The 26,108-nt window shown below is 48.8% G+C and overlaps 1 protein-coding gene across 5 annotated transcripts; it reads right to left on the bottom strand.

Moving 5' to 3' along the window:
* Positions 1-1,388: 1,388 nt before the first annotated feature.
* On the bottom strand, positions 1,389-20,746 carry CACNB3 (calcium voltage-gated channel auxiliary subunit beta 3). Of its 5 annotated transcripts, none has more exons than XM_043968722.1 (13): positions 20,597-20,746; positions 7,612-7,734; positions 7,390-7,512; positions 6,391-6,506; positions 6,201-6,259; positions 5,914-5,933; positions 5,264-5,344; positions 4,937-4,995; positions 4,648-4,757; positions 4,079-4,230; positions 3,674-3,769; positions 3,283-3,432; positions 1,389-2,845 (listed from the first exon to the last, which is right to left on the bottom strand). In XM_043968722.1, exons 1-13 carry the CDS (start codon positions 20,600-20,602, stop codon positions 2,531-2,533), a joined length of 1,410 nt encoding a protein of 469 aa, XP_043824657.1. In that variant the 5' UTR covers positions 20,603-20,746; the 3' UTR covers positions 1,389-2,530. The 5 variants fall into 5 exon arrangements, with proteins under 5 accessions (XP_043824657.1, XP_043824656.1, XP_043824655.1 ...); XM_043968721.1 differs by lacking the exon at positions 20,597-20,746 and adding an exon at positions 19,043-19,227; XM_043968720.1 differs by lacking the exon at positions 20,597-20,746 and adding an exon at positions 13,293-13,728 and having other exon boundaries at positions 6,201-6,256.
* Positions 20,747-26,108: the final 5,362 nt, after the last annotated feature.

Genomic DNA, 26,108 nt, shown 5'->3' with positions numbered 1-26,108 from the left:
TTCATTTGGGGTAGAAACTTTGGGCCAGTGGAAGTCCAAAAGGGCAATCAAACGGTTGGGGAGAGAGGAACCATTACTGGAGCCTAGAGAAGACTTGGGAGGCTTATGTGTTTGTGTGGGGGTGCTTGATGGGAGGTCAGCAGCTAGTCATCACATCCTTATTCCAATGATCACACTGAACATCCTGTGGGGAGCCAGCTTGATGTGTTTTTGAAATGTGGGGATGAGCATGGTTATGTCTAGCACTGCCCATTGAGCCTCAGGTCCTTCATGGTTACCTAGATTCCACTGCCCACAGGGAAAGGTTATGCAAGGGGGATGCAGGACCAGGACTTCCTTTCCTGGACAATAGTAAATTCCATGTACTTAGAAACTAGTACTATACCAGTACTAGCAGCTCAAGGTAAAACCCAATATGATCATTCGTGGTGGTGGTTTTTTTTTTTATTTTTGGTGGGGCAATGAGGGTTAAATGACTTGCCCAGGGTCACATAACTAGTAAGTGTCAGGTGTCTGAGGCTGGATTTGAACTCAGGTCCTTCTGAATCCAGGGCCAGTGTTTTATCCACTGCACCACCTAGCTGCCCCACTAATGGATCATTTATAACAGGCAACACAAGCTAGAGCCTTAGGCCACACTCCCTCCCCATGACAACTGTTCACTGTTACTAATGTACCCTTGCCCATCCATCAGAAGGGGCCAGACAGATTCTAGGAGGAAATGGAGTCATGACTAAGGGAATACCGAATGTATTTAGTTAGGAAATCTCAGCGCTAAATGGGCTTTGGAAATTATCTAAGGCCCAGATGAAATGATTTGCTTATGAGTTACCAATATTGTCAAGGCAAGAATCCTGGACCATCACACTTTCCGTTATGCTGCTTAGACTACATTAGAAAGGGATCAGAGGGGCAGCTAGGTGGTGCGGTAGATAAAGCACCAGCCCTGGATTCAGGGGGACCTGAGTTCAAATCCAGCCTCAGACACTTGACACTTACTAGCTGTGTGACCCTGGGCAAGTCACTTAACCCCAATTGCCTCACTAAAAAAAAGAAAGAAAGGGATCAGAAGTTTAAAGGTGGAAAGGGACCAGGCTGTCTAAGGTCTGGAGATCCTGAGTCCCTGAAGAAAAGGAATCAGGAAATGAGACCTAGATCAAACCCAACCCTTTCTCATATGTCCTGCTGAATACTTTCTCTAAGCTCTTGGATATACGGTTGGGTGAGCAATGTAAGCTTCATTTCTCTCCCCTTTTCCCACTAACTCAATGGATTCTTCCAAGGAAAACCAGATAATTTCTTCATTCCACTCCAGATATAAGCCAGCCAGTATGACATCCAAACTTGATACAAAAGACATTGACCCTGGGAAGGATGGGGTGGGGTGCGGTGGGGCAGTACATGGTATTTATTGATGATGACAGCAGGGTGGAGGCCATGGCCATCTTGGGCATGGTCTCAGCTACACAGCCATATGGGAGGGATGCAGTTAGGTTGTCCAGAAGCCAGAAGAGATTGCCACCTCTGCTCCTTTTCTCTTCCCTGGCCTAACTGTAACTTAAATAGTTGTGTATATGAGGCAGGAAGAAGTCTGGGGTCCATGGCCCCTATTGGTCATGACAGGGTAGAAAAGGAATTAAAGGAAGATGCAGGAGCAGATGAGGGGCCCCCAGAAAGTGTTCAATATTCTCAGTGCTGCTACTCCCCCTAACAACCCCCTTTTGACTAATGCATCATTGCTCCTACTTCCCCTCAGGCCCCAGTTCTGAAGGGTAAACACTTGGTCAGAACAATCCTAGAAAATGTGAGGGCCTGACTATCTCCTGTTCTTAACTCCTACTCCATCCGAAGATTGATTTCCAAGTGGTCCCTCTCTCTCTCTCTCTCCCCAACACCGTTTTGGCGATTGTTCTTGTCATCTCCATCCCGACCCCAGCCCCCACACCTTGACCACTGAATTGATGAATAGAAACAAAATTCAGGTGTGGATGTGGTGCGATTGTCTCGTTTCTCATGTGTGGTTTCAGGACTGAGAGGGGTCCTATTAGACCCCAAAGGCTGGATCCCTTAGCTGATGGAGCAGTAGGACCCTTACTCTCTCCAGGACCTTGGCACTGTCCCTTGCCACAGCCTCTCCTCATCTCCCAGTCACCTTTAGGGGGACATCCCTTTCCTGAGTCTGGAAGAAACGGGAAGGTCATTTCTACAGGAATCCTGGACTGGAGGGTGCTGCCCAGTGAGGTCAGCTTCTTGTGCAAGAGAGAAGACGGAGGTGCCAGGGGTACAGAACTGTATACAGCTAGTATTTGGAAAGTGGAGAGCATGGGGGTCCTTAGCCCAGAAGGTAGAAGGGCCACCGATAGCTCTTGGAATAGAGGGGTCCAGAGCTGGGCAAGGGGACCTAGGGGGCTAAGCCTAGTGCCAGCCTAATGCTAGCTTAACTCCAACCTGCCAGTAAGCTCGTGCCCTGCTATTCCCACTTCTCCCTACACTCCCTTGGACGGACCAGGGCAGGGCGTGAGGGTGGAGTTCAGTAGCTGTCCTTAGGCCAAGGCCGGTTGCGCTGCCAGTTCCTTTCGTTGTAATTATGCTCCGAATTCCGGGCCAGGAGCCTGTCTTGAGGGTCCTGTCCATTGGCACTGGGTAGCCCTGATGTGTGCTGACGATGTGGCTGGTACAGATCTTGATAGACATCAGTGTACTCATCCTCTAGGTGGTGAGAACTGCGCTGGGAAGATCCAGTCCAAGCTTGGTGTGAGCTCTCACTGGCTTCATCTGAAGGCATCAGGCTGTCCCGCTCCAGCGGGGAGCACTCTCCTCCTCGCTCCCCCAGCAGCTGCTGGTTCTGGGCATGACATTAAGGCAAAATCAAAACTGACTTCCCTCTCATCCTTTCCCCAGCTACATTCTAGACAGGAAGTGGGGAGGAAAGGGAACTAGAATGACTTTTCCTGACCACACTTAGAGAAGGTGATTTGCTTCCTCAGAAATGGGGGACTTTTCCCCACCACTTCCATGGCACTGCATCCAAGTCTGAAAGGAGGTGAATGTTGTTTTCTTCTCCCAGAAAATGGGTCTCCAACCACCTAAGTTGCAGTTTGCCTCCCCTACCCATCAGAAAGTCCTCCGTGCTTTCTTGTTTCAGTTCTTCCCACTGATAGAAACTATCTGCCAAACCAACTCACTATCCCTTACTGTGCAAAGGCCTAACGTGCCTGCTTTCACAATAGTTTACAAAGGGAATGGTAACTAGGGTGCCTGGTCTGAGGGAGGACTAGTTACCTGAAGGTCAGGGATGGCACTGGGTGGGCTCAGCAGGCCAGGCCCTGGGGCTGGGTAGTGAGTAGCTCTCCAGTACACTTCTAAGTACTCAGCCAGGTGCTCACAGGCATCTTCCAGCTGGTTTTCATCCAGGATCACATCAAACGATTCCTTGGGGATGGGGGTAGGGGAGAAGAAGTGAACAGACATGAGAGATCACTGATCTAGAGTTGGAAGGAATCTCAGAGGCCATCTAATTCAACTCCATCATCTTACAGATGAAGAAACTGGCCCAGAGAGGTGAAACACCATGCCTAAGGTCACACGAAGATCTAAGCGGCTTCCATACTTGCCACAACCCACCCCAAACCGACCTTAAAAAGTAAAGTGGAAGCAGAGTTAATGCACTCACTGGTGGGCACTGTACCAGCTTGTCATATGCCATCATCTGAACATTCACATGTTTCATCTGTGACTTTCCCCGGGAGCGGATCAGACGATGAAGCACCTAGGGGACAAATAAACGTAGACGAGATGTCTCTTGGGAGGGGTCATGAGTAAAATTGGGCATGATGTCACCCAAGGGAATGGGGGAGGTTCTGGGTATGCTGTCTTCAGGGACATGAGTGGAGCTGGGTATGGTGACTATGAAAGGTAATATAGGAAAATAAGCCCAGCTGCCAGTGGGCAGAAAGAGACCACAATCATGCTTGCCTCAGACTTAGGCAGTGACACCGAGCTAAGCAGGACTATCCCTGGTGGGTTTGGGGGACCCAGATTGGCACCATCCCCATCCCCCTTGCACCTCCCTGCTGACCTTGGGTGAGGACACTTTGACATATACGATGATGGGGGCCAGAGAGGTCTTAGCCAGCTGGGCAGGGTGGTTGATGGTGTCGGCATCCAGCACTACCAGCTGCAGAGACTTGGCCAACTCGAAGATGCGCTCGATCTCACTCTGCACCTCAGCTGTGGGGGGAGTGGTCAGCAGGTCCCCCCACCCCAGAGGGGGAAACTCCAGGACTTTGGGAGGTGTCCAAGAGTCTACCTTCCCCCCACACTGCCTTGTGGCCATGAATGTTGTAGTAGATTATAAATTCCTTAAGGGCAGAGGCTGTCTAACTTTAGATGGGAATCTCTAGTAACAAGCCCGGTTCCATATACATGGTGAAGCTTAAATATTTGTTGAATTGAAATGTTTCCCAAAGGCATCATTCTGTTTCAGCTTTCCTGAGGACTCAGAGTTAAGGTACCCTGGTGGGAATGGGTAATGGGGTGGCCCTGTAGCATGGGATGTGATGAGGTTGGGAGTAAATGGAGGGGGTAGAGGCAATAAGGCATCTGGGGACTAGAAGGGACTTTGTGCGAGCTAGGAAGGGTTCTCACCAATGCTGGATCGGGCTGTGGAACGTTCGATTATAGTTCTCTTGCCTGGGTTGTTGAGCACCGATCTCTTCGCCAGAGAGAGGTCAGCTGTAACCCGAGTAATAGAGATCCTGGAGAGTAGGGGAATGGAGTGGAGGTTCACCACTGGACTCTAAAGCCAATAGAGCTTGATTTCTAATGTCTCTCCAAGTCTAGCCACCCAGTTACCCCTCAAAATTGACTGTACTGCAGGCACAGTGGATTAGGGAGTATCTGATCCCTCTCTTATACAACTGCAGGGGAGACTCACCTGCCATCAAATCGATGCTTGAGAAAGTCAAAGAGTGCCTTCTGCATCATGTCTGTGACCTGATGGGGATAGAGTTAAGGTATGGAAATAGATTGATTAGATATAAAAGCCCAGTGGAAGTAGATAGCATGCTCCATCCTCTATAACATGATCTCAGTTCTACACATAGCCATCATTCCATTGAGTAGGAGAATCAGATCTTGTTGCCTTTGGCATTCTCTGAAAGCTTGCCATGGGATCCATGCCCTGGCCAGTGGATACCTCCAAGGGGCTTGGGGCACACAGTCAAGATGGGGAGTTAGACTGGAAGACCACTGCCCTACTTACCTCATAGCCTTTCAAGGAAGGCCCCACAAGTACCACAGGTCGCATGGAAGGTACCACATCATATGGGGGAACATGTTCTGCCTGAAGAGGGCAGAAAACATCACAGCCACATGGGGTCCCATTATTCACTAATGGACACATCTCCCTAATGCACTAGGTATTCACTGGGCATGGGTAGGATAGATAGGGTTGAGGGTAGCAGCAAGGAGGTACTGGAGGGCAAGCAGAAAGTCAGGGTGCCTGAATCCTTCCAGACTTCTCATTCTCAATTTCCTTCCTCACTCTGCTTCATTCCCTAAGATTAGAGGTCCTAGTATTGTAGAAAATGTATGAGATGGCAAGGCAGGGAGAGAGAGACAGGCCAAGGTAAGGAGGACTTGCCTACCATGTGGAAAGTGAGGAAGAGTTTTCTCTTCAAGCTTTACCCTAAGTTCTCAGCTATCTCCTCACTATCCTCCCCTCCTCTTGGGAGCTCCTAGATCACCCTCCCCGCAAAATGTGTCCTGGATTGGGCAGCTGACTCAACTCCCACTTCCTCTGTTCTGTCTTGGAGGAGAAGAGGGATCCTGGGGAGACTGGTGAGGGAAAATTCTAACAGTTCCCCATAAGTTCTTAGCCCCCCTAGCCCACAACCCCATCCTTGCACTCACCTGCTTTTGCTTCTGTTTGGCTTTTTGGAAAAGGAAATAAGAGACTGAGGTTGGTGATGGGGGAGGGAGCCCTGGGAGAGACATGGTGGCCCCTATCTTCCCCACACCCACACCCACACTAGTCCATGGAGTGTGGGTGGCCCCACCTTGTGGGAGAGGCGCCAGCTTCCCCCAATACTATGCCGTTTCCCTCCCCCCACCCTCTTCCCAATCAGTCATTATAAGAAGCTCTCTCCCTCCCTCTATTGGGCCCTTCATCCACCTGAGATGGGAAGGGGGGAGGTTACCTAGAGATGGGGGAGGTGAACGGCGGTTGCCAATGTCACCAGAGGGGTTCCCAGATCTCCTTAAGTTAGACCAGGATTAGAGGAGTCGGGTAGGAGGGTTGAAGACAGAGAAGAGAAATGGAAAAAATGAATGGCTCCTGCCTTGCAGTACACTTAGCCCTCCCCATATTATTTATTGCCTGTCTCATACCTAGCCTTCTGTTCCTGCTTGAGGCGGATGGTTTCCAGACGCTGAGGGCTGGGGATGAAGGCAATATCCCCCCCCTCCTTCACTAGTCTCCCAATCCACCAGTCATTGCTGTATTTCTGGAAGCAGATAGGGAAGGCAGTTCGGGAATTAGGGAAAGGGTGCAGGAGAAGGGGCAATTCCTTCCTCATTTCTTTTCCACAGTTTTAGATCCTAAGTTTGGAGCCATAGAGTAGGTCAGTGATTTGGCCTAGGTGGAAGGCAAGAAGGGAATGTAATAATAATAATAATAGCCAGCATTTATAAATTATATCTCATTTAATCTTTTTTTGTTTGTTTTTTGCGCAGCAATGGGGGTTAAGTGACTTGCCCAGGGTCACACAGCTAGTAAGTGTCAAGTGTCTGAGGCCGGATTTGAACTCAGGTCCTCCTGACTCCAGGGCCAGTGCTCTATCCACTGCGCCACCTAGCCGCCCCCATCTTATTTAATCTTAACAACCATCCTATAAGGTGTTCTTATTGCCCATTTTACATACGAAGAAACTAAGGCTCAGAAATGTTAAGTGACTTGCCATGGGTCACATAGCTAGAAAGTATCCAAAACAGAATTTGAACTCTTTTCTTCCTGACCTCATATCCCTAGCTTCCTCCCCTGAACCACCAACAGCCTCCAGAGGAAAATGAGAGTCTGGAGGTTTGCCCAGAACCTTGATCCCTTCTCATCCCAACAGGGAGCTGGGGTTCTTCCACCTCAGCACTGACTCACCCCCCAAAGATGGGGAAGGAACTGAGGGGTGCTCTCCAGAAGTCTCCATGAGACCCCTAGGAAGAGGGAGAGGAGAGAAGAGAAATTAAGGGGAGGGGGCAAGGAGAACAGTAAGAGTTGGTGAGTTTGGGGACCTAGTCTTTGGATGCTCATTTGAAACTGTGTAGAGGCTGGAATCTTAGAGGGAGACGTTGGAAATCAAGGAGCCTCAAGATTGGGAATAGGCCAAAGTTCACCTCTTTGATATGCAGGAAGTCTCTGGCTTCAAAGTTGACTCCTGAGCCCTGAACCGGGCACTCCTCATCCAGCACCCCACAGTAACTGACATTGGTCCTCACAGCAAAAGCCACTGGTTTGTGCTAGGAACGGGATGAGGAAAGAACACGGATGAGAAGAGGGACAAGGAGTAAACGTCAGATGGATGGGAAAGCGATGGGACAGGTGGACACACTGGATACCTTGGCTCTCTCCAGCTGCTGCTGAGCCTGGCTCTCCACCTCTCGACGAGCACTCTCCCTGTCCTCCTCCAGGGAGACGTCTGAGTCCAGAGACGGTCGGCTAGTATAGGAATCTGCTGAACCCTGCGTGGAGAGAAAGGCAGTGATCCCAGGGCTGAGCACTACCAGCAAGAGTACATCCCAAATAAAGGTGGATGGAGACCGCAGAAGTCAGGAGAGTCCCCTGAAATTCATGGGGACTGCCAGAATTCTATTGTCCTCCCACTACCAAGTGACCCTATGGATGGGACATCAGTGTGTTTGTCAGGATCCAGTCTGTCCATCCCCCACCACACTTGGACCTGAATTGCTAAGCTACCCTATTAGAAATGTCTTTATAGGGGCAGCTAGGTGATGCAGTGGATAGAGCACCAACCCTGGAGTCAGGAGGATCTGAGTTCAAATCCGGCCTCAGACACTTGACACTTACTAGCTGTGTGACCCTGGGCAAGTCACTTAACCCCAATTGCCTCACTTAAAAAAAATGTCTTTATATAACACTTGTTATGCTTCCTTTTTTCCCCTCTCTTCCCCTCTTCATCCTGTCTTCCATGGCAGAGGAAACCCTAGATGCAGGGATAAAACCAAGGAATCCTGTCTCCCTCCTAAAAGCTGATTGAATTGTATCCTTTCAAGATACATGACAGTCGTGGGGAGCTGGCTGAAATATAGCCAAAAAAAAAAATCAGATGTGCCTGGCATTGACCCTTACTTATCCACTAATACCCATCTTCTCCATGGGCACTGAGCTCCCACCCTCTTCAGTTCCTGCCTCCTCTCAGGTTGAAAAGGGAAATAATGAGTGCCAGCTTCTGGTAGTCACTTCCTGGTGTCTTCTCCTCCCCCACTTGCTAGGACATCAGAGCTGGGTGCAGCTCCAGACTAAGACAGCAACACAAAGCTGTCTCCCCTGGTACCAGATCCTGAGCACCTGTAAAGAAAGGCCCCACCCACCCACCTGGCCTTCTTTGACCCACTCCCTTCCCATTCCCAGAGGATGCCAGGCTCTAGAGAGGCCTATGCTGGTGCCAAGCAACTCAGGCAAGAAGAAGGACCTGGATTTGGGGAAGGTACAGTTGAATCACTTGGATTCCATGAAGTTTCAGATGCAGTGTTTCCTTTCTCTAAAGGCAAAGATCCAAGGACAGTGAGTGGCAGTTGTTGAGTGTACAAGATTTCCTCTTGGGTGTAAAAAAGAAATAGAGAAGGGCAGATAACTGGACTCTGGAACAAGAGGCAAAGATCCTTTCCTCTTTCTTTTTTTTTTGCAGGGCAATGGGGGTTAAGTGACTTGCCCAGGGTCACACAGCTAGTAAGTGTCAAGTGTCTGAGGCTGGATTTAAACTCAGGTACTCCTGAATCCAGGGCCAGTGCTTTATCCACTGTGCCACCTAGCTGCCCCCAAAGATTCTTTCTATCTTAGCTCCCCGCTCTATGAAGGGAGCCCCTCAGTATAAAAGTTTTGAACCACTTTGTTCATAGTATTTAAAATTGGACAGGACCTCAGGGACCATAGGACCTAGAATTGCAAGGGACCTTATTCCATGTCCCCAACCCCCACCAAGATACAGATGAAGAAACTGAGGCTCAGAGAAGTGACTAGCCTATGGTTACACCGATGATAGTGAATAGCAGAGCTGTTATCTGAACTCAGGCCTCTGTTTTGGAAGTCAAGGCTCTTTGCCTTACATCATGTCTCCATCTCACTGCATTGTATTTAGAAGACAGGAAATCTTGAGTATTCTGTCCAAGGGATGGAGGGTTTAGATGAGAGACAGTTTGTTGGAAGACCAGGTGCCTGGATACTCCTAGGCTTATAGATACGCTTATAGATAGGATTCCTATCTACCTTTAAATCTAAGAACACTTTTGACAGAGGGAGCCAGTGCTTTATGATAGAGACCACCGAGGCATGAGAAGAAACTGCACGTAGGACACAAATCTGCCCTCCCCCCGTAGCTCTCTGTTCCACATTGGTCCAGTCTCTAGACCTTACAGTTTTAAGGGAAAACAAAAAACAAAAAACGGGTTCCCTGGAACCATGGGGAAAGGATGATGAAGAAGTCCTTGATTTTACATAGAAAAGCAACCTGCTTTTTTTTTTTTTCCACCTTCCTTGAGAATAAAAAAATTGACTGGAACCCCCATTTACTCATTTATGCAATAAACATTTATTATACCCCTGGCTGCTAGATATGTTCTGAGATTTGAAGGTTGGCCTGATTCTGCCTAGGGTTGGGCTATGGGAATGTCTCTCAGTCAGTCTCATGGCATTCAGAAGCTGTTCAAAGACTCCCTTTCTCCTCTACCACCCCAACTCCCAGGCACTGTTATCTAAGCTCTCTCTCCCCACCCTGGGCAGAAACAGGAAGAATCATTTGGGTCTTTGACTCACAAATGCATGAGCATTTTATTTATTTTATTGTTTTATATACTATTATTTTGTTCATTTTATTTTATTATTAACTACTTACTTGAGAGTCTGCTTCATCATTCTCTTTCACCTACCCTCAAGTTTGAAGTGACTTCTCTATCTTTCATAGCACCTCATTTGTACCTCTCCTGAGCACCTATCATCATTCAATTTCATATAATATTTGCCTCTTATAAGCCTTCTGAGAATGTAAGCAGGGATGATGTGGTATTTATATTGTGTGCCTCTCCCAGTACTTAATTGATATCACTCCTAGTGTCCAGCAGAGTGACATAATAGGTAAGGAGTTTAATATACATGTTAGGGTTTGGAGGAGAATTAGAGGATGCCAATATGTAACTTCATCCTTGTAAGTAATTTCCAGCATGTAAAATTCCTCCAAAACACACATCAACAATTCATCCAATCCCAGCCTCAACTTACCTACCTGTTTGAGGCATCAAGATTAACCCTTCCCCCCACCTGAAGGTGAGAGATGAAGAATTGAATTAATTTGTGTTGACTTACTGACAAATAAATGTCTCTAAACAGACAGGATCGTAGAGCTAGAACTGGAAGGGCCCTCGGAAGCTGTCAGGTCTAACTCCCTCATTTTACAGATGAGGAGACTAAGGACCAGAGAGTTTAAGACACTTGTCCGAGGTCACTCAGGTAGTAGCAGAACTGAGATTTTAAGTCAGGTCTTCAAACTCCAAAGCTAGTGCTTTTTCCTCTGTGTCGCATGCCAAAGGCAACATGGTGTAATAAAAAGAGTACTGGATTTGTAGTCAGTAGTCCTGGCTTCCAAGCCTGACTGCTGCTTACTACGGATTTGACTTTGGGCAAATAATTTTGCCTTTCTAGGCCTCAGTTCCTTCATCTGTAAAATGAGAGTGTAGGAGGGGCAGCTAGGTGGCGCAGTGGATAGAGCACCAGCCCTGGAGTCAGGAGGACCTGAGTTCAAATCCAGCCTCAGACACTTGACACTTACTAGCTGTGTGACCCTGGACAAGTCACTTAACCCCCATTGCCCTGCCCCCCCCAAAAAATGAGAGTGTAGGAGCAGATGTTTTCTAAGGTTTCATCTAGTTCTAAATCTCATGATCTCTCAGCACATAGACCTAGCACCCTGCCATTACTTTAAAGAGGGTAAGGCTGTCCTGCCAAGCCAGACCCTGAAAACCCAAGTTCTTTCTTTCCCCTCACACAAGTCAGCCAGAGGCACAGTGCTGTGGAGCTGCTGGGAGTTGGCATGGTGCCCTGGTGGTGCCCCCCTTGCCTGGTGAGTGTGTGGGCAGGCTGCAGCACCGCTCTTGCCTGGCACAGGGAAAGGAAAGAAGGAAGATGAGCCTGTGGATTTATTTAGAGCCCGGATCTGCCTCCTACTGCTTCAGTGAGGACCCTGGAGAGAGGGAGGATTGAAGTAGGTGGAGAGTGTTGGGGGAGGAGGTGGTAGATCTAGGAACCAGAGTAGGGTAGAGAATGGGCACGGGGCCAGAATGGCCAAGATAAAGGCTTCTCCCTTGAACATCCCCACCAAGTTCTCTCCTTATTTTCATTCCTCTTTTCTGAGTGACATTTTTTTTCTGCCACTTGCCAAAGCTTCTCAAAGAAATCCTCTGCTCATTCAACCGGGGATGAGAAAGACCTGCCAGGTCCCTCTGGCCTCAAACATCTCATCCCAGGCACAAGCTGACACCCTGGGTAGTGCCAGCTGCCCCCTCAACAAACAGTCCAGATGAGACCCATAAGGCCTTGGACAATGAATCAGAATGCCAGACAATTAGCCCCCTGTGGTGCAACCTAGAGCAAAGGGAACCCCCAACTGGGACCATTGTGGGGAACTACTTGTGCCTTTACTTCCCTCACCAGGATGTACCTCCTGGATCCCTCAGGTCACATTTAACCTTAGGATTTGGTTTGGGGCAGGGATGGATGGAAGAAGGCTTGAACCTTGCCCCCTTCAAAAATCTCTTTGGTTAATATCCTAAATATGGGTTATCTCCACCTGGAATCATAGAAACACCTTTTGGGATATTCAGGAATTTTCTCTATGGAATCAGGAGAGAAGGGAGGGGCCAACATCCAGGGGACCAAAAAGCTGTTTGTTACCCAACCTTTTGCTCTGTCCTCCCCAACTTATGTTCCCCCTTTCCCCCAACCACCTCACCTCCCTCAGATGACCAGAATCCTTGTCTAATGAGCTGATTTGTCTCCAAAGAGTCAGGAGATAAAAGCAAAGATGAAAATTAAATATTTATCGGTCGCCTGTTTCCCTGAGCAAAAAGCTTCCTCCATCCTCTGGCTCCCTCAGCCCCATCGCCCAGATTTTTTTTTTTATGCTGAGAAAGCAAAGGAGTCATCTGGCCCCAAAATGGCCCTGTGTGGGCAATATCAGGAGTCTGGTGGGCAAATCAAGCCCAGGTAGACCAATTATGTGTGCAGTGCTCAGGTCTCAGCCTGTTATCAGGAGTTTGAGCAGGAGGTGTGGAAGGAGAAGAGGAAGTTTTGAAAGCAGGAAAGAAGCAAAGGCTTCTTTACCCTGGGGGTAAGGGCAGGAGAAGGGAAGGTTTCTACAGTTTGGAGTCCCTTTGGGAGATCCCTCTCGAAGCAGGCTCCTGACCACTTTTTGGCTAGAAGGGGCCCAGTCCTCCTGTACCCCACTCCCCTCAGTCTCCCAGGTGTTTGGTATCCACCAAGTTGCACTATCTTTCCAAAATGCATCCAGAGCCCAGTACCATTTGTTCCTGGCTTGTCCAAGGAGTTCAGAGCCCCTTAACTCTTCCCTGGTGTTCTGTTGCTCCTTGTCCTCCCACCCTCCTTCTACAATCCCGCGTTAACCCTACCCCTAATGTCCCTTACTTTAGTGACATCCCTCCTCCTATCAATACCTCTTCAAGGTCTGCTGCCAACTCCAAGCTTCTTTTCCCCCCTCCCAGGATCTCCAAGAGCTTAACTCTGTTCCTATCCTCATCTTCCCTTAAGGTCTCTTCCCCCAACCCCAACCCCCAACCCCAACCCCAGAGTTCACAGGCTCTTGCGGGGAGGGGGGGGAAGGGGGGGGACGACGACGACGGAGAAACAGCGGGAAGATGATCCTCCTTCCTTTCCGACAGTCCCTTCCCCTCTCCCTCTGTAGAGATGTTTTTCATATCTCAGAATGGGAGGTGGAGGGGGAAGGGGTGATGATGTCCCCAACTTCCCCACCTCCACCGCCGTGGGCACTCACCGCCTCCGAGTCCTCAAACCCGGGCACGTAGGAGTCGTCATACATGGGGGAGTCCGGACTGGGGAGCGATCAGGGCCGCGGGGGTGAGGGTGGGCGGGGGGAGGGAGGGGACAACCCGGGGCAGGGAGCGAGGGCAGCGCCCGGGCCTGTGAGATGTCACCGGAGCCCGGGGAGACGGGCAGGCGACGAGGGGAGAGAGAGGAAAAGACCAGCTGCTAGGAGCTCAAATCTCAGCTCTCTCTCCCCGACCACCCCCTTCCCCTCCCTCTTCCCAGCCCTCTCCACACACCAGGCTGGTCCCACCCAGAGCGCTGCTGAGGAATCCAGCTCCGGCCCCTACAACAATAGCGCCCGCCCACCAGCGTCCCCCCTCCCCCAGCTCCTGGTAGGGAGGCTTGGGCGGGGTGGGGTGGAGGGAGACTAGGGTGAGAGGAAGAAGGCGGTGGGGGGGGGGGGGCAAAGAGGTAGGGTGGATCCCTAAGCACCTATTCCACTAAGGGAAAGGTGGGGGAGTGGGAGGGTAAAGGAAGGGGAGGAGGGCTTGGGAGAGACTGGGCGGGGCGAGGAAAGATGCGGAGACAGACACACAGAAACCCAGGAAATACTCCTCAGGGAAACAAAGGGCTGAGGGGGAGGGGAGGAAAGACGGAGAGAGAAAAGGAGGCAGCTAAGCAAAGGAGGAGAGAAATAAAAAAGGAGCAAAGCAGGGAGGGACGCAGAGGAAAAGGAAAAGAGCTAGAAAGTAGAGAGGCCTAGAGAGTACAAGAGGAAGGGGTATGGGGGGGGGAGTAGAGTGGATGGGGGGAAAGGGTAAAAGACAAGACTGGAAGACAGAAAAGGCCGATGAGGAGGCTTTAAATCTGTCTTAAGGACTCCATGTCAAAGCCTACGGGCAGTTTTGCTCTTTCCTCGCCCCTTCCAAAGATCAGCAGGTGTCTGAATGATGAGGAGCTGATGCAAAAGGCCATGCTTCCACCTCCAACTTAAGGACTATTCGAGTGAGTTGGACAATGTCCCTCCGAGGGGATATAGTAAATGTCACAGAGTCATTTTTCTTGATGAGAATAAACTTCCTCCCCTCCCTCAACTCACCCCAAAGTAGGCTGGGAAGTATGTGGGGAAAGGGCTATTATTCCCTTTGGTTGTTTCCAAAGAGTCCTCAGTACCTCGGACAGAGCTGAGGGCTAGACGGGGAGGCTGCCCACGTGAAGGTTCCTGAAACCATGCGTTGAAGTCACTTTTCCTTCCAGGCCTAACTCAGGTACCTCCTTCTCCAAGAAGAATTTACTTCCTACATCTGCCAGCAACTGAAAGTGATCTCCTTTTTAAGTTTCTCATAACACTGCCTCGATCTCTTCTTTGCACTTTTCACACTTTGCCTTGTCTCACGATTATCCTACTGTGAGTGTGTGTATGTGTGTATTTATGTGGGTGTGTATGTGTATGTATATGTGTGTATGTATGTATGTGTATGTAACTAGCTAGCTACCTATCTCCCCTTATTTTGAGAGTTTTAAAAACCGTTAAGCTGCTTGAGATCCTAGTTGCAACTATCTTGACATACCTATTACCTAGAATCATAGCTTGCACCAAACAGATGTTTAATAAACACTGTTGAGTTGGATTATTAAACTCTGAGGAAGAAAGCAGGAACATAGCTTGGGGTGGGGACCTGGGAATGAATGTAAACTGGAATGTCCTGTGGGTATCGGGTAAGTCTCCTTATCTCTACCCAGTCATTGGTGCAGATGTCAAATTCCCTCCTTCCTATAGAGATTAAGGTGGGTGGCACATTTCTGAAAACATTCCTCAACCTCAAAGCATTTAGGATCTCCTCCAGATCCTCTGTCATTTTGGCTCTCCCTCTCCCCATTCTCTGGGCAGTATAAGAAGGGAAAATCATTTGGTTATGTCTAGACACAAATTCAAAACTGTGGTCTTGAGGGATTCTGCCCTCTGGGGGCAAACTGATCCAGAAAGAAAGAGAAACCTGGGCCTTCTGACCTCCAGCTCCTTGACTGAGAGTGTAATTGTTCATTTTCATATTTTCCATTTTTACCATGGAGAGTGCACCAATGAGCCTGTCAATCCAATTCAGTCTTAAAAAGTATTTATACTGCTATGTTCCTTCCTCTTTCAATAGTGGGAATGGGAATGAGGGAAGGTGTGGGAGTGGGAGGCACCAATGGATGCCTCAGTATTAGTTTTTGTAATGAGGGGACAGGAGCTCAAAACTAATAGGGGCTCCTAGTCTAAGAAGCAAGAGGTCTCTAAGAGGCTGGCAGGAGACATCATAGCATGATAAAATGAATAGCAAAATGGGAATCAGGAGACCTGGCTTCCAGTTTCACCTTTGTCTCTAGACCAAGTCAAGGTTTAGTGTGACCTTGAACAAGGCACTTAGTCTCCTCTCTGGGCCTCACTTTCCTCATCTGTAAAAAATAGGAATTGGAATAAATGAACTAGATTCTAAGGCCTGTCCATTTTAAGCATTCTGAGTTTTAAAGCTTGTGATACAGGATGTCTGGGTTTTAACTTCAACTCTGTTATTGACTTTTTTTTAAGACAATGAGGGTTAAGTGACTTGCCCAAGGTCCCACAGCTAGTGTCTGTGACCAGATTTAAATTCATATCCTTCTGACTCCAGGGCTGGTGATTTATCCATTACATCACCTAGATGCCCCCCAATATTGATTTTCCTTTCCATACTTCAGTTTCCCTGCTCTGTAAAATGTTTTTGAGCCCACCTCTAATATTCTTTCAGCATAGTATAGAGAAAGAATTGAGGATGGAAGCAGCAGGGCATCCTGAGGTAGAGGAAAGAGGTAGCATATTCAAGGCAAGTAAAACCACCACCTTGACCACAGTCTTCACTCAGATCTTGCTGAGTACAAGAACCTTGAGAATAGTGGTGCTGTGCTCTCCAGAAAGGGACAGCTAGGTGGAGCAGTGGATAGAGTGCTGGGCTTGGAATCCAGGAAGACATCTTCTTAAATTCAAATCTGGCCTCAGACACTTTCTAGCCATGTGACCCTGGGCAAGTCACCTAACCCTCCTTGCCTCAGTTTCCTCATCTGTAAAATGAGCTAGAGAAGGGAATGGCAAACCATTCCAGGATCTTTGCCACGAAAACCCCAAATGAGCTCACCGAGAGCCGTCAGAAACAATTGAAAAATGACAACACCTCCTGCTTGCAGCCCAGCCCCCACAGCCATTAACATGGTGAGAAATCATTGCAGAGAGGTGGTCCACCTTCCTCATCATCACCAGCAACAACTGCTGACCAACTGCCACCAACAGGCAGAGGGAATAGGAACCCTGGAAGTGGCAGTACCCCTAGACTACCCATCCTGCTTCCATCCAATCCCTCACAGCCATCACCTGGGAAGGCAACCCCTGTGGAGAAGGGGCCAGCCATCCCCAACAACTGTCAACTAATTGCCACAGAGAGGGCAGTTAAAGTGGCAGGTGCCCTGAGGGAAAGAGAGGGAATAGTATGTTCCAGGCAAGTCAGACCAACCACCACCAGTACCTGGACCACCATCACCCCTCAACCCTTGAAGGAGACAGACCAGGAACTTGAACCCAAGAGCTTTGAGCACAGCACTGCTTCCAGCCCAGTGCCCCACAGGTATCATCCTGGGAAGCAGCCCCTGTGGACATGCAGCCTGGCAACTGCTGCTGTATGTGTTACAGCCACAGCTACTAAAGGTGCAGAAAGGAAACACAACACAATCAAATATCTCAACATCACAAACTGACAGAATTATATCAGTGGAAATGATATGAAGAAACATTAACGTCTGCTTTGCCACTAGACCCTAAGGACCATGGGGCTTTTCTATTTGACTTGCAGCTGAAACCTTCCACTGTGTTGTCTCTGCCATTAGAATGTGAGCTCCTTGAGAGCAGAGACTATCTTACTTTTCTATCTACATCTCCATGTTTTATTCATTCATACATTAATTCAAAGAGAAATTTCACCAGATTCTCTGAGCTGGAGAATAGGATTATCAGAACCAGATCTGTCCCTTCCTCCCTTGAGCCCCTTCCCTGCCTCTTTATTACTCCTCTTTTCTCCAGGGAATAACTAGCACATTCAGAGGCAACAAAACATCAGGGTATAGCCTAGGTCTGTGAGTGTGGGGAGAAGGCAAGGACTGGAGCAATAGCCTGAATATTGTCAAGGACAGTTGGTTGACCGCACTTGTAGTGTCATTAACAGCAGCCCTGTCCCCACTTGTTCTGAAAAGGTACCCCTCCCCAATCCAGGGCACTGGTGGCAGACACTTCCCTCAACATATAGTTTACCATTCGAACCACTTCTTAGGAAAAAAGTCCATGTTCTTCATATGTACACTTATCCTCACTGTGGTTTATCTTACTCACAGATGTGTCCCATCCTTTCCCAAGTCCACTCTGTGCCACTCCAGGAACATTAAAGATATTGAATGCTGCAATTTTCTAGAACTGTAGGATTTAGAGTTGGGAGGGACCCTAGGAATCCTCTAATCTTCTAATCTAATCCTCTTGTTTTACAAGGAAGGAAATTGAGGCTCAGGAGGTAAAGTGACTTGTCCAAATCACAAAAGTGAGAAGCACTAGACCTTGGATTTAAATCAAAGCTGTCTCACTCCAAAACTAATTCTCTTTCTAAGATATTAAGCTTCTTGGAAGTACATCTTCATGATTTCAAGTTACATATGTTACATAGAAGACTCAAAATCTGGGTACAGCATCACATCAGGTGTGGAGGGGAGAGAGACAATTTTCAAGTAAGGAAGAGGTTATTCAATTTGAAAAACTTGCCTAAGGCACCTAAATGCCTTGTCCAAGATCTGCCCCGATTTGCCAACATCTTTACCAAGTGTTATCCCCTCTCATTCTCTTCAATTTCCCACCAGGACCCCATGCCTGCCTCATACCAACCTAAAATCTCCCCATTCTACATCAGGAATTCGTTTTCACCAGCAGCACCTATTATTCACCATGGAAGAGCACAGACTGGGATTCAGAGGAGAAAGCTGAAGGCATAAGAGAACCAGGGACCCCCTCCCAAAAAGAGGAATGCTCTGAAAGAGTGGAGACAAAATCAGACTTTAACACCCTAATCTTTCCTCAGTGATAAATGACCACCGACCATCACAGCTGGTGAGATGTCACCTACCAGGTGTTCAGGCCCCAGAGAAGGAAGCGCAAAACTCAGATTAGGATGGCCAGGATTGGGGGAGGTGTGTGCAGGTGAGTTGAAGGCATAACAATCCTTAAAAGAGCAATTTATATCCCAGAGCACTGATTAGGAAATCAAGGAAGAAGCTGCTGGCTTCCCTGGAAGCCATCCTTCTCAGCTGCTTCCAGGATTGGACGGACCCCCCCCCCCCCGCCCCAGTAACTCAGGTTATCCTCGAAGACCGTGGGGGGAGGGGCACAGCTTCTCCCCCTTTCCTAGGCAACTCTGACTCCTGCCTCTTTCCCCTCTACAATCTGTCCTCGCCAGCCTGGAACTAGATACCACCCCAGTCCAAATACCCAGGTTTCCCCCTGTTCTGGTCCTTTCCTTTCCTCTGCCCACACCAGTGATTGATTCTTCCATCTCCCTCCGCTCTGGCTCTCTTCTGGCTCCCCATCGCGGCTACCTTTCCCAACTGAGCACCTCCCACCCCTCCCAAGGCAGCTTGTACCGATATCCCTCCCCCCACCCGCCTATCCCAGACGGTCCACGGAAGCCGCTGGCTTAGGGCCGTGGTTACCTCGTTCAGCAGAAACGTTGCACTGGAGTCAGAAAAAGACATAGACAGGGTTAGCGGCACCCCCGGGCCAGCAGCTCAGAGGCGGGAGCAAGACCACGGCAGGCAGCCGCCAGGCACACAAGCTCTCGCTTGCTTGCCTGGCCTCACCCAGCATCAGTCCGGACCCGCTCCACTAGCCTCCTCCCCTTTCGGTTCCCTCCCCTTCTCCTCCCTTTCCATTACTTCCTTCTCTCTCTCTCTCTCTCTCTCTCTCTCTCTCTCTCTCTCTCTCTCTCTCTCTCCCTCCCTCCCCCCCCCCCCGTTTTCATATTTTGCTCATTTTGTGTTTTTCTCGCTGTCTCGGTTAGTCCCATCTCCCTCTCAGTCTTTTCTTTTCAGGTCCTCAATTCCTTTGCCCTTCTTTCCTTCCTCCCTCAGGCAATATTGGGATGCAGGTACTCCTAACAACACCCGGGGTGTGTTGGGGGGGGAGGGGGGAGGTGGAAGAAGGGGAACATGCCATTCTCATCCTAATCAACTTCAGTGTTCAAATGAACTGCCCCCTCAATCCCTGCCCCCTACTCCAGTTCCTGAAAACTAGCTGCCCTGGCATCTCCTATTATATTACTTTGGATATAACTTAGCCTTAAAGAAATCAAGGGGAGAGGATCAAGGGTGAGGGAACTGGGAGTAAAGGAAGCATCCGGAGGCACCCACTACTCCTGAGCCCAGTAGTTAGAGATTCATCCCTTAGGCACCTGCTTCTAGTACTTCTGCAAACTAGCTTAATCCTTTGCTTCCAAAAAGGAACAGTTAAGACTTCAGTATAGCTACAAAGAATGGCAGAGCTGAGAGCTGAAAATAAACTATTCAATTTGTATGTCACTTATGAGTGATTCACATGCCGTTTTCTTAATGCTTAAATCCACTGAAATCCCATTCTGGTTCCCCAATTCCCTGTTGTCTCCTCTCTCCCATCCCTACCCCCGACCCCCAGGCTCCTGTATCCTTGGACGATAACCCAAGTTACTAGCTGGGCTCACGTGTGTGTTCCCACTTCGATACCCATTTGGCGCCTCTCTCCCCTCCTCCTACCTCTGCCCGTCCCAGGGTTTCCGTGTCGTCGTCCAGTCAGTCCTTCCTCCCAAACCAGGCACACCGTGTACTGAGCTTAGTCTCCCCTCAACTGCTCCAGACCTGAGATCCCCGGTGATACTGGGCGGAGGTGGAGTGAGGCGGGGGAAACTCGGAGGGGCAGTTAATCTTTACAGCCGTTTTGGGATCTCGCAGCCCAGAGTGGGTGGGGAACTCCGGATGCCGGGGTACACCTAGGCCAGCAGGAGGCGCTGCCTTGGGCGCTAGAGGAGGACATTTGCCATAGGCGATAAGACCCCAGTACCTAGCCCTTCCCGGGCCCCATTCCGTGGAACCCAATTCTTTCTCCTTACTCTGGTTCTGTGACTTCCCGCCACGACTCCTCGCTTTGGCTTCTCCCCTCCGGGCCAGACCCTTTAGTTGTCCTCTTCTTCCCTTCTCCCCACCCTGCTCCCAGACTCGCAAACCACTCGGACTTACCTCCATCCTGGCTGGCACCGCCGCCCCCTCGGAGCACGCCCGCCCTCTGCGTTCCTAGCAGAGCCAGACCGAATCCCTGGACGCTGCTGCCAGGCTAGAAGACAGGAGTGGCCGGAGCAACGGGGACCGTTCCCCGGGTCAGCACCCCCCCCCCACCCCCTTTCGGCTGGCACGTCAAACAGGACAAGCCCAAGTCCTGACGGGGGGGAGGGGGGAGAGGGAAAGGATGGGGGCAGGGTGGTGGTAGTAATGTTGCTTCTGAAACCTAAGCCTAGTTGTCTCTATGTCCCTTCCCCGCCAAGACCTTATCCAGTCTCTCTTCTTTTTCCCCATCTTCCCCCACCCTATGAGTCTGCCCCCCCCTCCCTTCCGAGGCTCTACAGAGGGAACCTTACTTCCCCCAGGTACAGGATAAGCAGACAGTATGAATTAGGACCTTGGTTTCACCCTGAAACAGATCCCCCACCCCCACCCCCACCCCCACCCCAAGTCAACATGCTCTTCACCCTTTTCCATCCCAATCCCAATACTCCCTTAGATCGTTTCCTAATCTAGGGATCTGAGAACTTTACTTTCCCTACCACTGACCTCAGGATCACCTGCCCAAGAAGTCAAGGCTTCCTCCACCTACCCATCAACCCAACTCCAACACAACAACCCTCCCTTTCATTCCAGCGAGAGCTGGTGTGGGAGAAGAATGTCACTGGGAATATTAGATTCCCCCTCTCCATTTATCACCTTGCCTGACCTCCTTCCATACTAGCCCCTTACCCTCAACCTGCCCCCCCACCCAGGCTAAAAGATCTTAATACTATGAAGTCTGGAAGAGCAGAGTGTTGTGGGTTTTTTAATTTTATCTTCCATCCTACCCCTGACCAATTAAAGGCACTGAATTTATTCCTCCCTACTCCCCCCACCCCAATTATTCAGCTTCAACTATTCAGAGGCAATAAAGAGGTTGGTTGTGTGTGTGTGTGTGTGTGTGTCTATGTGTTTCCTGAGGGTTTTTACTTTGTATATGTTTGGAGTGAGGCAGGGATAGTGCCAGCCATTTGGCAATGTGAGCTGGAGGAGAAAGTCACCCCCCCCTTCCCTGTACCACCTGCTGACCACAGCTAATGGAGTGCCTCCTTTGGGCCTTGGGGGCATCTTGAGTTACCCAGGGAGGAGCTTTGGGGTGGGGGCTGGCCTGGTTACAGCATCTCCCCCCCTTTTCTCTCTCAGTCCTCTCCCTCTCTCTCAGAGCCTACAGTCTAGAGAAATGCCATTTCCACTTCTCCCCACCCCCTTGCTTTTAAATAGAAACATCAATTGTTTCTTTCTGAGCCTGAAGAGGGGGGGTAAAATTGGGGTGAGTAGCTAAAGAACTCTATCCCCTCCACTGTTCCCCTCCCCCTGTACCAACCTAGATATCTGGTTAGAGATATCCTTTTTGTCACCAAGGGTGGGTAGATGGAGAATTCAGGCCCTCACCTAAGCAAGGCCTGGCCTTGAACTTCCCCTCCCCTAAGGGTCTCCCATGTGGGATTACTAATAGGATTTAGTAGTTCCCTCACCACCACCACCCCCTCCTGTCCTAAATCCAGATCCCTTTCTTCTCACCTGGAATCTTTTCTTCCTGCCGACATCCTCCCACCCTGGTCACATCACTGACCTCACAGATCTTGAGGATGTACTGGCTACTCCTCTTGGGGGTACACTAGAGACTGGGGATAGGGGTGTTAGAAAGGACTATCAACACATCCCTGTTCTTACTGGAACCAATAAGCTCTTCCTTCTACCCCACCCCCCATCTTCTCAGCAGCTAGACTCCTGAGTGTCTGGAAGCATCAACTCACCCTCCCCTCCACTTCCTTTGGTCTGTCCCAAATCAAGACCTCAGGGAATTTGCAATCAGTACCAAAAGGGCAGCTAAGGGCAGAGAGCAGAGTTCACATTGTCCATCCCTCTGTCTCTGTGAAGAGACAGTCCATCCCTTAACCCAAGCTAAAACAAAGCTTTTTTCCTTCTGTTCCAAGAGGCCTTTGGGCAGGGAGTTTCTTCAAGCATTCTCTATGACCAATTACAGAATATTATACTGGGGAAGTTCTTCCAAAATCTAACCTCGATCCTTCCTGTTGTAAATGTATCCTCCCTTCTCTGGGCTCCTCCTCTGGGTCCAGGATGTTATTCAATGCTTCCAGGCAGTTTCAGGCTCCATCCCCTGACACAGCACTTGCTATAAATATGTCTGAAGAGGTTCTTGCTTATGGACCCAGCATCTGGTGAGCACTCCCATCCCCCATCAGTTTCTCTCTGGGGGACTGGGGCTGTGGCTTAAAGACCCACTCTGCTGGTTTTGTGCCTTCTAGTCTGCCCAGTGATTACTGTAAAGTTAGGGGGGCACACGCCTAGTGTCAGAGGATAGAGGAATCAGGTATTGAAACAGGCAAGATACCTGGATTCTTCTCCCAAGTATCCTCACTGTGTTGCTGACTAGACCTTGCCAGAGGCCTAAATATCCTTTGGCCTCTGTTCCTATTTTGTGCTCAGGGTTGGGAGGATGTGATGTCTGTTCCACTGATTGGGAGATTCTTGAATTTGGAGTGAAGAAAAGGACCAGAGGAAGAACAATGTTACACTATGGCAGAAGTTCCAGTAAAAAGACTGGGTGTGGCCTTTCTTGGGCTTGCTAGATGCAAGGTCCTCTTAAGGGGGTTGGAAAACTCAGCTTGACAGCTGCTCTCTCTACTGGAAACATTTACCTAGTTCACCCTAGTCCTTGGGGGTCCCTTGGTACTTCCAGATACCCTGAAACTCAGCACTGGGGAACAGGGTGTTAAATTCAAAATCCCCAGGCAGTACGAGGCATCTTTGTGATGACCCAGAGTGGGATAGACCTGATTGAGATTCTTACTAACTATGTGACCTTGGCAAGTCACCTAATCTCAATTTGCCTCCATTTCCTCATCTGTAAAATAGTGATAATAAGAACACCTACCTTACCAGGTTGTCATGAGGAAAAAATGAGATATCTGTGAAGTATTTTGCAAACCTTAAAATGCTACATAAATCTTAACTCTTATTTTGATTATTATCCAAAGTGAAATAGATGAGGGGAGAGCAGATGAGATTGAAACCAGGGATCCCAAGAAGGAACTCTTCCTTTCCTTACTGGCTTGGGGGTCTGAAGGGTAGGAACCCCTTACTGAAGGGCCTCTCCCAGTGAAGGGACTAACTGGGACCTCCAAAGATTTAAGGAGAAAGGCTAGATCTGGGAGATTGGATGCCCAGGTTTTGTTTAGGGGGATTGTGGAACTGCTGATTGGAGACAGGGCTGTTGAGATACTGTGGGGGGTTCTGGTACCCTCAGCTAAACGTGTGTTTATGAGGGTGAAGAGCGTTTTTCTTTTGATTCTTCATGTGCTCCTCTGCACTGTGGATCTTGCTCTCCTGTAATCTATCCCTCAATTCCTGCTGCTGCAGCATTAACTCCATGTCACCATGAGGTCTATAAACAATTGTGAGGCTGGGTTGGGGCGCCTGGAACGGCCGAGTGTCCTCCACCCTCTCTATCCCAGCGTCCTCCCCATAAGGATCCTGGTTGCAACATCTCCAGCTCAGAATGAGGGCATGGTGCTGGCCAGCCTCCTCAGGCATGAATTATTAAAGAGGGTAAGGGCATCATGCTCACAGCTGAGTGCCCCTTGGGTACCCCATTGCCTTTCACTTCAGTTCTCACAGTGTTCTTCCAACTCCTTTGCAGACTGTAGGGAGAGGGGGCATAGTGGGCAAAGCCAAGAAGGGATTTGGGAGGCCTGGAGTGTGGGTGGGAACAGCTATGCCCACTCCATTAACCAGGAGGGGCTCTTTAAAATAGAATATGATCATTTCCTTGGAGCTGAGCTGGAAGGAGGGGCAACAGAAAAGATGGATGGATTTTCCCAGATTACCTTAGCAAATACATCTGCATAGTAACCCAAAAGTCCAGAAGGTTTCTGGCTTCTGTATCAACTACTTTCCACTAGAATTGGGGAAGGGGGACACCAAGGAATCATCAGGCTAGATAGATAGTGATGTCCTTGTTCAGGAACCCGGGGATTCTGCTGTTCCAACCCAGAATGGGCCGTCTGTTCTAGGGTTATTCTAAGTGTGTGCTTGCAAAGCATTCATATTGGGAAGCATCCCAAGTACCTAGCACAGTGCACACATATTCATATTCTTCCACTCAAATCCCTGTTGGCAGGGGTGGGATATGATGAGATCTGAGAGGCATTGTGGTGTAATGAGGAGGGCACTGAACTTTGGGTCAGGAAGACCTAGGTTTAAGTAGCATCCCAGACACTTACTGTGCCTCAGTTTACTAATGTGAAAAATGAAAGGGTTGGATTCAAGGACCTCTGAAGTCCCTTCCAGCTCTAAATCTATGATTCTAAATATCAACGGGGTCCACAATCTTGCCAATTTGTATGTTTCCTCCAATAACAAAGATATCATCCCTGCCTATCCTGTGCAACTCTTCACCATGTCCTCCCCTAAGTTTGCTACAGTGGGTCTGCCCATTATGAATGGAGGCCATTTTCAATTTCTTTTGATATATCAAGGATACCAGTGAAGCTAGTGGACAACTCTGGCTGTCCATCTGTCTTCCCTCACCCTGATCAAATGACCAGCCCACTTCTCTTCCTATCATGTTTTTCTAATGACATCTTTTACTCCTAATTTTCTTTGAAGTTCCTCATTGACAGTATCTTTCAGCTTACACACAACCATCTTGTTCCCTCCATGTGATATTCATTTTCCATTCTTTGTAGACTATTGTGTTGGATATCTCACAATTAAACAAGAAGAAGAACCCATTGGTAGAAAACTGACATTTTTTTAAATGGTCTTTTGTTTGTAGGAGAAACATGATAATTAAAAAAGCTCTGCAATTTCCTCTTAAATTCTAGGCCCAACTCATCTGTCCCATATAACAATGGACACATCCTAGGTTATCCATCTAATTTCATCATAATTTGGCTAATACACATTCTTCATCTGTTTGGTATTTCCTGTGTGGATAGTGGGACCAAACTTTTTTGAGTCATTTTGCATCTTTTCCAAGAGGCTCTGTAATATTTCAGGGCTTGATGTAATCAGTCATCCACCAAAAAAAAAAAAAAAAAGAGAGAGAGAGAGAGAATCTGAAGGACTTCATCATCCATAGGGAATCCCTCTCTAACTTGGACTCTGCACTGGATTCCCACCAGAACAGTAGCAAACACTTTTGGTGAACGTAAATCTCCCTATTTTATGCCTTGATATTTATGATCAGAGAGAGTCATTCTTTGGGGGAATATGCAGCATTCTTTCTAGGGGTACTCCTCACAATGTGCATTCCAATTTGCAAGGTTGCAGGTTGGGTCACTGGGGGTCTGACTACTCCTCTATCTTTAAAGTTAGTCTTTGGGTTCATCGTCCTAAAACTAAAATTCACAGGCTCCTACCGGTGAGCTTACCTTTAACAATCAGCCAGTAGAAACAATCAGCT

Source organism: Dromiciops gliroides, chromosome 5 (genome assembly GCF_019393635.1).
Source record: "Dromiciops gliroides isolate mDroGli1 chromosome 5, mDroGli1.pri, whole genome shotgun sequence".
Lineage (NCBI taxonomy): Eukaryota > Metazoa > Chordata > Mammalia > Microbiotheria > Microbiotheriidae > Dromiciops > Dromiciops gliroides.
The sequence above is the reverse complement of the archived record's forward strand: the minus strand, read 5'-3'. Positions and strand labels throughout refer to the sequence as shown.